The sequence below is a fragment of the Haliotis rufescens genome, unplaced genomic scaffold, assembly GCF_023055435.1.
Source record: "Haliotis rufescens isolate VD_foot unplaced genomic scaffold, xgHalRufe1.0.p SCAF_2, whole genome shotgun sequence".
Classification (NCBI taxonomy): Eukaryota; Metazoa; Mollusca; class Gastropoda; order Lepetellida; family Haliotidae; genus Haliotis; species Haliotis rufescens.
Genome location: NW_025963890.1, coordinates 78064182 through 78075399, shown reverse-complemented (window position 1 = coordinate 78075399; position 11218 = coordinate 78064182). Strand labels below are relative to the sequence as shown.

Below are 11218 nucleotides of genomic sequence, written 5' to 3'. Positions count from 1 at the left end.
CTACTAGTTAAAGTACAACACCTTGGAATGGTCAACCATGTAACCCTGTACAGTGCCGTCCTACGTCACTCTTGCTTGACATAGGTAGGAGGATACATACGAAACTTTGGGTCATAATAGAATAATGAAGTTGTCATCCATAAAATATTTTGTCTCTACGATGACAGGCTGGGAGGTGCAGAGGTGCACGAGTTACATATATGTCCTAATTTGGTGAAGTGTGAGAATATTTCATGTTACTGGTTTGATTCTGTGGAATTATTAATGCATATCAATAATACGTCTCACTGTTTGTTCAGGTAGGAAGCTAGTATCCTTTGAGTGCCTAGTAGTTTATTCATACAAGACATTGGTAAACGTGTGTGCATTTGTTTGTTGGTTGTTTAACGTCGCACTCAGCAATATTCAAGCTAAATGACGACAGTCTGTAAACAATCTAATCTGGACCAGACCATCCAGTTACTGGCTTCCTGAGCATCGATTTACGCAAATGGGATACGATGACATGCATCAACCATGTCAGCGAACCCGACCACCCGATACAGTCAGTCGGCTCTTTCGACAAGCATTGGTTGCTGAAGACCCATTCGAACCCGAATCTCCCATAGTAAACGTATGGCTTGATGGGATGTAAACTAATACTTGGAGCCACGACGTATTTGCGTCCCACGAGAAAATATTCAATGATTTGCATTTTCCATTTAAATGAAACGCCGAAACATATGATACATTATGCTAATATTTCGAGAAGACCGTTATACGTTTATTCTAGTAACAATCATTTCAGTAGTCAGCGGGAGTAACTCTAACTTAAGACTTTAAGTCAAGTACATGGTTAACATTTTAAACATTTTGGAGTGTATTTAGTCTGCCTAAAAGTAAATCTTTCACGGATAAATGCATTTAATTTTATCATTTTATCTAACTTTCCATTTGTATGGTAAAATCCACCGTAATTATCAATAGTATTTCAAGTAATTGTAAAAGCACATGGCAGTTACATTTCTTTATCAACTCCAAAAGAAATGTTGGGCCGAGACATTAGAACTACCCACACTGTGTTGCAATGGTAACATAGTTCTTAAACGTTTCTGTTTATTTATAAGCAACATAATATTTACACTTGAATACACCAGATGTAATTCAATATTAACATATCGTTTTTAGTTTCAACAAAATCAATAATTGCGCTATCATGTCACTGTACTTTCTGGTCCGTCACTTGCTTGTCTGGTTTGTTTACAGGACGCCGTCGTTTGGCCATCGGGACAGCTGATGTCATCACTGCTTTTCAGTATCCATTCATATAATCGTCATCGCTTGTTTACCTTTTACACACAATGGAATCCGTTTTGGCGGATAGTCTGGTTATTCTGTTGTGCTGACGTGTCATGCTTACACAGATATATGCTGTAACAGTTCGGGACCTATGCAGGATTGTACCTCACCAGAAACCAAGGACACCAGGGACAGTGTTTAATGTGGAACCGTCAGTGTTTCTAATATAATACTTCTGCTGCAGTTACCAGTGTTACCAGTGTCATTGTCTTTTAGTGATGTAATATTTATGTTGCAGTCAGCTGCCCTAATTGTACATACGGTTGGTTATCAGTGTCACTGTATATATCTGGGAGAATAGTACCGTTAGAGGCATCCGTTCGGATGGTACATACAGCTACCAGTGTCACTGTCTATATCTGGGAGAATAGTACTGTTAGAGGCATCCGTTCGGATGGTACATACAGCTACCAGTGTCACTGTCCACCTCTGATATAATACTTCTGTTAGAGGCAGCTGTCCTAACGGTACATACGGATACCAGTGTCACTGTCTATCTGTGATATAATACTTCTGTTACAGGCAGCTGATCTGACGGTACATAGGGCTACCAGTTCACTGTCTTTTACTGATATAATACTTCTGTTACAGGCAGCTGTCCTAACGGTACATACGGCTACCAGTGTCACTGTCTATATCTGCTAAATACTTCTGCTACAGGCAGCTGCCCTACCGGTACATACGGATACCAGTGTGGCTACAGATGTAACTGTGACCAAGACAAGTGTGATTCTACTTACGGCTGCAGTCCACAAGCCTGTTACCCAGGATCAGAAACGCATGTAACTACAGCAGCATAACTGACTACTGACATCGTATTGACTCTGGATACTCATTCATACTGACCACACAGAGGTGTTAAATCACAAACACATTTCTCGGCTTTCAACAACTGATTCAGTAATGTCATATATCTTCTGCTTTGCGCTAACTAACGGGTCACATACGTCTAGTCATTCTTATCTCCTGATTAAGGTATCTAATCATTCAAAGGTAAAACGTTGTGTTATCACTGTGACATTTACACTGTCCCATGAACCTAGGTTCTTCAATCTGATGGTTCTATTTTGATTTTACAGATTTTTAATTGCAGCAGAAATACGAATTTGGATGAAACAGACCTTGCCATTTTTATTCGGAAGTGATCTACAGACGTTATACCCTGACAATCAGTCAATATTCTGCAATTATGCACACATCCATATATTTGACATGCTCATTGTTACGAACACCCTCAGTTTCGGAACTAGAGGAGCTTCTTTGCCTCGAAGTATGTTCGAATGATATACGACGCCACCTCCTGGACCAAGCTCCGATCAACATAGTCGTTTTGATATCATAGTTCAAGGTAGAATGGGTTCAGGGTGTGGCGCCTTACCTAATGTCACTAGTCACATGTATTTTTGTATCTTATGGCATTATTGATAACAAAAACAAAAACATAAGACCTATATGAAAGCATGTTGAGGGCCTTGACCTGGTGCAGGGCGGGGTGGTCATGTGCCCCCATTCCCAATACCACTCAACATTTTCACCTATGTTCGCATTGTAACATTGTTGCATTTTGAGAAACATTTCTTATCTATTACCAGAGGCATATGTAGTAAGTTATGGTTCTCCTCCCTTTCCATGTCCAATGAAACGGTCTCAAATATCACTTTGTTGGTGTGAATTTCACAAAGCGAAAAAATTTTTTTGTATATCTATTACACTTATTTTCGCATCCCCCTTAACAACGGGTTCAAGTCGATTAAGGTATACAGGTGGCCCAATCATCACCTGTGGGTTTGAATCCCAGATTCGCGCTGAGTGTTTCAATGAGTACGATCCCCGTGCTTCACCAAAGTGTACACCAAAGTGTACTATTTGCACCACTTTTGTCATCCTCCCTCTTCAAGTGGACATGCCATCTTATTATTGAAAAATGTTCATACCTCACTACTGAATGTATGTGATGTGATTATTTTCAGAATTGCTCAGATGCTGAGTTGTGATCATACACTGTAATGCATGGTCCTCAGGGAGTTGAGAATGCCCATTGGGTAAAAGTGTTAGTCCTATTCTAGTTCTGTTCAAAGCAAATTTATCCAAACTAAAATTGATATCTCACAATAATATATTCTACAATAGCTTTTTTATTTAATACATCAACCTTCGGACAACAGACTTTAAGTTAGCTCCCGTTAAGGGAAGTATGCACACAATGTTGTGACTTTGAACCCAGGGTGCATTCATGTTTTGTTCGAACATACCAAATATACAGTAGTGTGACAATATGACAATTTAATCATGACTGCATGCTTCCAATATTTTAACAAATCACAACATTGCGACAATATGAAAATGCTGCCCCATCTCATTGTTTGCCTTGCCTAAATGAAACTTTATTAAAACAATAATATTTATTTGAGCGGTCTGCATCTAGATAATGCATTTTCCAGATAATGTTGCAAGGAATCATGCTACATCATCCAATGGAGATTCTTTCCCGTCATCCCGTGCCACGGACGGAAGCAATGCTGCACACGGGTATACAGTCCGTATAGAGACAAACCCCAGCAATCCCAGCTGGTGGCGTGTGGATCTCAATGACACAGTGTTGATACGTGAGGTCACCATCTACTTCAGAACTGACTGTGAGTTTAGTATCTATATTGATTGGCATCAAGGACCAGCAGCTGCAACTGATAATACTTGGTATATGTTAGTTAGTGATGGCATATTGTTGGTTGTGTAATGTTTATTTGCTTATCAATATAGCATGAGTTCTTTCCTGTGAATGTATTGAACCAATTATTCCAGATAGACCAAGAAGAAACGGCATCAAAGTGTACTCGACCAACTCGACTGATGTACCCAGTGGTGACAACTGCTACAACGTGATAGGAAGAAGTGATGGAAGTTGGATTCCTGACGTCACACGGGCACCTTGTTCCGGCATGGGACGATACATTTTACTGTACACAACTGTGCACAATGATGGCGATACCAGTACCAGTCTGCCTGTGCTTGACTTTTGTGAGGTGGACGTAGATGGTAAGCAAACACTTGAACTCCAGGTTCTCTGCAGCAGGTTGCAGCGAAATTGTTAAGAAAATATAGCACTTGAAATGTTATTGAAATGAAGCAAAGCAAATAAGAGTAAGCTTACATCATTACACATGAATAACTTCAAAGTGAGTTGTTTAGTGTTATAAAGTAAATTATCCCTACTTATCACTTCGTAAATTGTCCTTGCATATATTTCCGTAAACAGGAATTAGGAAGTATCTGAAGTGTCTGAACATGATCAAATTGAGCCAGAATTGTCGAGAAAGTGTTTTTTTTCTCCATTTAAGTTTGTTCTTGAAAAAGCAAGACAACATAGCTACATACATTTGTGTTTTAAGTAAGCAAGCAAAATGTGCATGCAAAATAGGTTATGAATGATCATTTACAGATGCATGTTCACTGGATAAGAGGCATATATATCTACATATATATCCAATAACAAGGACTGGTAATCTTGGAGTCAGGAGACTGTCTGCTTTTCATGTTAAACTCAATACGCTAGCACTATAACACATGTATATTAGATCATCAATATACCTGATGTTTAAGTTAGACTTCTTGACTAAAATGACATTGTTTTGACTTTGCCAATCCGACCATCCATGGGGATGCTTATTTCTTGACCAAATGTTTCCCCCCCATTTTTGACAAATTATCCTGAACTTATGAAGACAAATATGTGAGGAAATCATTATTAACTGATTAAAGCATCATTTAACATTAACATAAAAACACGAGGCCCTGAAAGTGGTAATTATAGCATAAGCTCAGGCATATTGAATAGGGATGCTGATGCTTTTTATTCTGTTTCGTGAGACAGTCTTTACGTGAAAACCAATCAGTTCTGTGTCATCCATAGAATCTCATTTCCCTCAAGCCTGATATAACTTAACGTCTACATATACAAATTAAATACTGATGTTAATTGTGTTTGGTAATCATCCCTACCGGACAAGCTCATTTGCCCATTATTGCAAACAGATGGGATTCGACAGTCAACACTTGAATAAAACACATATTAGAAAGTTATTTTAGATGTAAGGACGTCAGATTTAGCAAACACTCTGCAAACCATGCATTCTTACAAGTGTTTATAAACACCCATGGACTACATTTAGAGATCTATGTTCATCTATATGACAGTGTGTGGTCCTGGTACTTTCGGCTCTGACTGTGACAACTACTGCCATTGTGACGGTGATGTGTGCAACTACGTTAGCGGTGTCTGTCCCAGTGGAATTTGTATGTCTGGCTGGGGCAGTGATAGTTGTGATACTGGTAAGTAACAACTAAACGTAATGAGTTAAGAAAAGATACTTTGATTAAATTGAGATATCATTACCTATTATTGAACAATAGAATTTTATTCAGAGTATTTTCAATGTATTGAGGCTTTTGCGAAAAAATAGTTTAAAACCAAACTACTCTTGACTAAAACATGAATAATAACCATTCCACCTTTAAAGTCAATTCTGCTAAGTTAACGAGGGTTTTGAAATCACAATAACAAACCCTGATTGAAACAGTTGTTTTTTGACGGCCGATTCACAGGATGTTAACATTCAATAGAAAAGAAAAATAACACTGTTGATATCCTCACATCATTCTACAAGGATTTACTAAATACTTCATTGTTTTTCGTTTTCAAATCCCATGAGAAGAATGTGCTTGAATTGTACGATAAAGGATCCGCAGACCCTGTAATAGTCGTCAAAGCACTGCAGTTCCAAAACACAACCCATTGTTTTGGAAGATGCACGTGCAGTTGTCTTGATATAAAATACAATGGGTATTAAAAAATGCACAAAAGATGTATCACGCTTAACGCATAATAGACAGAAAGAAGTCCGTAGGAATGAGGCAATAAAATGGGTGCTTACCACACCCAGGTGTCAAGAAACTATACTCGTGCAACCATCATCAGACTGTTTCAAAGTTACAGACCGACTGGCTGTAGACAGGACAGGGCACGATCAGGCATACCACACGTGACGACGCCACATGACGGTCAGCACTTATGTACTTTGCATTGTGCAAGAGGTTAGCAAAAGTGATGGATACAGCGTTAGGACACCGCATCAATCGATACACTGTACAACGTCTCTTTGTCAAGGTATTCGAGCATACCACCCAATCTTTGGAATGGCCTTCACTCATGCACATCAACGTCGAAGACGGTAGATCCTTGATTGGCAGAGAGTGCTTGTTACTCATGAATACTGTTCATTATGAAGAGTTGAGTTACTGCAAATGTTATCTTAGAGTAGTCAAGTCTCGCAACGTTTTGAAGTATCAGCAATTTCGTCGAAGAAGAAGACTGCACACAGTATACTGAACGTTAGGAACACTACTTTTGGGCAAATGAGATAGCGGTTGAAAAAGAAGAAAAAGGCTATCTTGATGAGTGTTTGTGGCAGTACAACTTATCCTCCCCCATATTCCTTGACACGTCATGTGCACGCCACCTTTTGTGAGACATTCATGATGCATGAAATATCACTTATGATACCAGTATCAAAGACATCTCCATCGTATAACCATTCATGCTTTGTTTCATTTCCAGCCCCCATCCACATAGGTGTACACTATAGGTTGTAGCAAGATCACGAGGGGAGCGTCTTTTGGCTGGGGTCCCGAGTTAGGTTTTATACCACGAGCTGGAGGGACGCATAAAACCCCTTGTACACCGAGTGATCCTGCAACAACACATTTATCTTACTGACATGTCTAAATGTGACATTGTAAAAAATATCAAACTTGATAAAAAACAGCTGTTCGATTGAGATGAGGTTAACTTGTGCTTTGTCACATGACTTCCACTGACTCGGGAAAAGCGTGCAGCTTATCGCTTTCAGAAACACGTGCAGACTGCAGTGCTTGTGCTGGGGGTATAAAGAAATGTATTCCCCTCCAAAGCGGCTTAAACAGTATTTTATCAAGATCACGTGGGTCAATCTGCCAGAGAGGTATGATACTTTCGGCAGTTTATTTCAGTATATGGCCTTGCCTTTCCACCTTACAACCATGTTAATTGTCTGTTGTTGTAGACGATCGATCTATTGTTACTGCTTTTTATATGAACGCCACGTAGACAAAGACCCTACATATATACAGGGTGAGTGTGTGAACATGACTTACATTAGATCCTGCGTATATACAGGCTGTGTCCAAGGGGTGCAGTATGGTGCCGGATGTGTTGGTAACTGCAGTGCCCGGATGTGTGAGGGAGGGTCGGGCACCTGTCCCCGAGAAACTGATCGGTGTGAGGATGGATGTCAGTCAGGATGGGAGGGCATGGATTGTATTCATGGTATGTCAGTTTGACGTGGAGCACATTATGGCACATGTCTGTGTAAGTATGTTTGAATGACGATTTCTAGAATGATGTCATGCCAATTACTGTGTATAAGAAATAGGCAGTAACCCTATGATCAAGTTGAATTTTGAATGACATGTAACCCCACAATTGATGTGTTAGGAGTTTTTAAAAAACATGTAACTACCAAGCAGTGACCTAGAATACTCGTACTTATTGGGGACACATTCTAGGGAATGCTACGTTAAAACAGCAGTTTTGATGAGAAAAAAGTTTTCAGACACTGGATTGCCTTGTTGGTATAGCCTCACGTTACTCATATGCGGGTGAGCTAAAATCAAGTTACAAAGATCTGTTCGAATCATCTTTACTCAAACCATAAGATCTATGAAGTTGAAACATTGGCATAATGTAAAGCAACTAAAAATGGCTTCTATCTAATTTGAAAAAAGGTAACAATCGTAGTTCAATATTTTCTTTGGAATTATCATTTCTCAAAACCAAAGGTGGAAAATGTTCAAACAAATTTTGAAGTAGCTGCAAGGATGAGTAGGACCAAGTATAATGCTATCTGACTAAGATAACTATTTTCTTGAAATGAACCATCAAGAACATCACAGTGATCAAGCTGTCACACATGCTTTATATAACTATTACAAGCAATTTCACGTTTCTTTTATCCATCATCACCTAATTTCAAATTCTTGGCAATACTGTGAAAAGAAATGTCTTGCGTCTCACAAATAAAAACAACCACGTTTCTCTTATTGACCACACACGATTTCCACACATACCACATCAGCATTTCATCACGTTCAGAATTTACCTGGTGAGCAAAAGTATATTGATGTTATTTGGAAGAATATTGAACAGAGGTTTTGCAAGTGTATACATTTATCCCACCCGTTAAACTGTTTTACTTTCAAGTTGTGAGCAGTTTGTCTCCAATCACAAGTGTATCCCCAGTAGTAGCTGGCATCATTGGGTCTCTCACTATGCTGATTGTCTTGGCCATGGTTGTAGGCGTGGTCTGTCTGTGGAGGAAGGGAGACTTCAGGTGCGTTACCTTGGACAGGTGATACATGCATGCTTGTAGTTTTGTTGCATGATGCAATACAAGAACACCCCAGTGGATATTGATTCCACAAATGGATGGTAAGTGTGGAAAGCAGACACATGTGTGTTTTAGAATCACAAAAGACACATGATGATGTGTACATGATTTTGTAGAAACATTGACGTTTTCTTTACGAATTTTGAATCTATTGTAATTGTTCAACTCAGGATGGACAAGAAAACACCTGGCATCCCTGAGACAAGCCCTGCCCCTCCTGTAGAACTCCCCACGTATGATGTGCTGCCTGATCATGACTACACCAGGCTAGACAGGATCCATACAGATTATGAGACGTTACAGCCTACAGTTGACTACCAGATTACTGATGTCCGCATCTAGTGTTGGAGATGTGTTCAATTCTCAATTCTTTATTCATGTACATGTGTAGGCCAGCGGCCCATGGTACAATATTCGGTCCATCATTAACATTTATAGGCTTAGTGTTTGGAGTCTAACATTCATAGCATGGTATATAAAAGTTGCAAAATTTCTAATTACAGTTTCATTGTTTACCGCCATAAGCATATTGAATTTAGCAAGAGTAGGATGAACAAAATACTTCTGTGGTAAATACTGAAGACGAAGTTCATCATAAGCGTTACAAATTAATAAAAAATGATATTCATTCTCGACATATCTTTGGTTGCAACTATTGCACAATCTCTGCTCTCGTGGAGTATTAACGTATCTACCAGTCTCAATATGGAGAGAGTGGGAGCTACAGCGAAACTGGGTTAGTGCAACACGAAATTTGTTGATAGTGATAGCAGACAAATACAACTCTAGACTGAATTAATTTTTGAAAAGTGTATAATGGAACATTTTAGAACTATTTGCTAAAGACCAATGCCAGTCCTCTTCGTAAGCAAATTTTAACAGATCTTCACATTCGGAAATAAATGATTCGGGGCAAATAACATATTGGTTCTCCCATATATATCCAAATCCAAGGCTGTTTAAAAGAGTTTTGACTTTTGTAGCCCAATTAGTTTTACCATGTGTGGCTAGCTGAAATAACATATCATAACTTTTCTTAGGATATCGTGAATTTGGTAGGGACATAAGTTTACACCAATATTTTATACAGCGTTTATACGCAGAAATGTACAGTGGGTATCTTCCACACTCTCCTCGCACAACATGATTGGGAGTAGACGTTTTAACACCTAGCAGACGTTTACAAGCAAGTACATGGATACTTTCTATTTCTTTGCAGTTTTCAAAACTCCACATTTCAGCCCCATATAACATAATTGGAGCAATTTTAGTATCGGATATTTAAAAAAATAGTTTCAGTGGAATAGGTTTAAGTGATGAAAGGGATTTTAGAACCGAGAACAATACCCGTTTAGCCTGTAATGAAGCATTGTAAGTATGTTTCGACCATGATAAATTCTCTGAAAATACAACTCCCAAATATTTGTACGATGATACACATTCCAACTGACAACCACTGAAATACCATTTCTCAGATCTAGAAAGTACACCACCATTCTTAAAAAACTACTATTTTCGACTTATCAAGATTTACCTTTAGGAAATAATTCCGACAATAGTGTTCGAGTACATCGATGCGTTTTTGGAGGCCATATACAGTATCTGATATAAGAATTACATCATCAGCAAAGAGTAGCAGGAATAGTTGAATTATGTCTGGATGGAGCTGGATTCCGGGTTCACAGTTAGCCTCAATTTCAACAGCTAGATCATTGATAAACAATGAAAACAAAAACGGGCTCAGTACACAGCCTTGACGGACACCCAAGTCACAATCGAATACATCTGAGAAGTTATTGTTAAACTTTACACAGGAACGTACAGTCGTATATATGGATTGTATACACTTAAACATTTTAGGTGACACACCACTGTTATTCAAAACTATCCATAGTTTTGATCTGTTTATAGAGTCAAATGCTTTGGAGAAGTCTACAAATAAAGCATATAGTTTACCTCGCTTCTTCCCAGATAACGCTGTATAACTGACTGTAAAATAAACATATTATCAATTGTGGAATAGCCACAACGAAATCCTGCTTGCGACTCCACAACTTTATCATAGGCATCACACCAAGACTGCAACCTTCTATTTAGAACAGAAATATATAGCTTGCTAAAAATACTTAATACTGTAATCCCTCGGTAGTTATCGGGTGTACTAGTATCCCCTTTCTTGTGTAATGGTACAATTTGGCCAGTCGACCAGGAAATCGGAAAATAAGCGGAATCAAACATAACGTTAAACAGACAGGTAATATAGGGAACTAACACATCGCATGCGTATTTGAACATTTCAGCAATAAGCTTATCACTGCCAGCAGCTTTGCCTGTTTTCAATTTGTTAATTACCTCCTGCTGTTCAATTGGCGAGTCTAAGATTGATTGAGTTAAGTCAT

The 11218-nt window shown here is 38.8% G+C and overlaps 1 protein-coding gene across 3 annotated transcripts; it reads left to right on the top strand.

The window, feature by feature from the left end:
- The first annotated feature begins 2093 nt into the window (after positions 1-2093).
- LOC124122795 (multiple epidermal growth factor-like domains protein 11) lies at positions 2094-9129 on the top strand. Of its 3 annotated transcripts, none has more exons than XR_007222372.1 (7): positions 2094-2193; positions 3309-3388; positions 3780-3974; positions 4141-4374; positions 5533-5667; positions 7550-8762; positions 8990-9129. XR_007222372.1 is itself a non-coding variant. In XM_048400618.1 (5 exons), the coding sequence occupies exons 1-4, from the start codon at positions 3767-3769 to the stop codon at positions 7711-7713; spliced, it is 741 nt and encodes a 246-aa protein (XP_048256575.1). In that variant the 5' UTR covers positions 3765-3766; the 3' UTR covers positions 7714-8762; positions 8990-9129. The 3 variants fall into 3 exon arrangements, 1 of the variants encoding a protein (XP_048256575.1); XR_007222373.1 differs by having other exon boundaries at positions 2097-2686; XM_048400618.1 differs by lacking the exons at positions 2094-2193; positions 3309-3388 and having other exon boundaries at positions 3765-3974.
- Positions 9130-11218: the final 2089 nt, after the last annotated feature.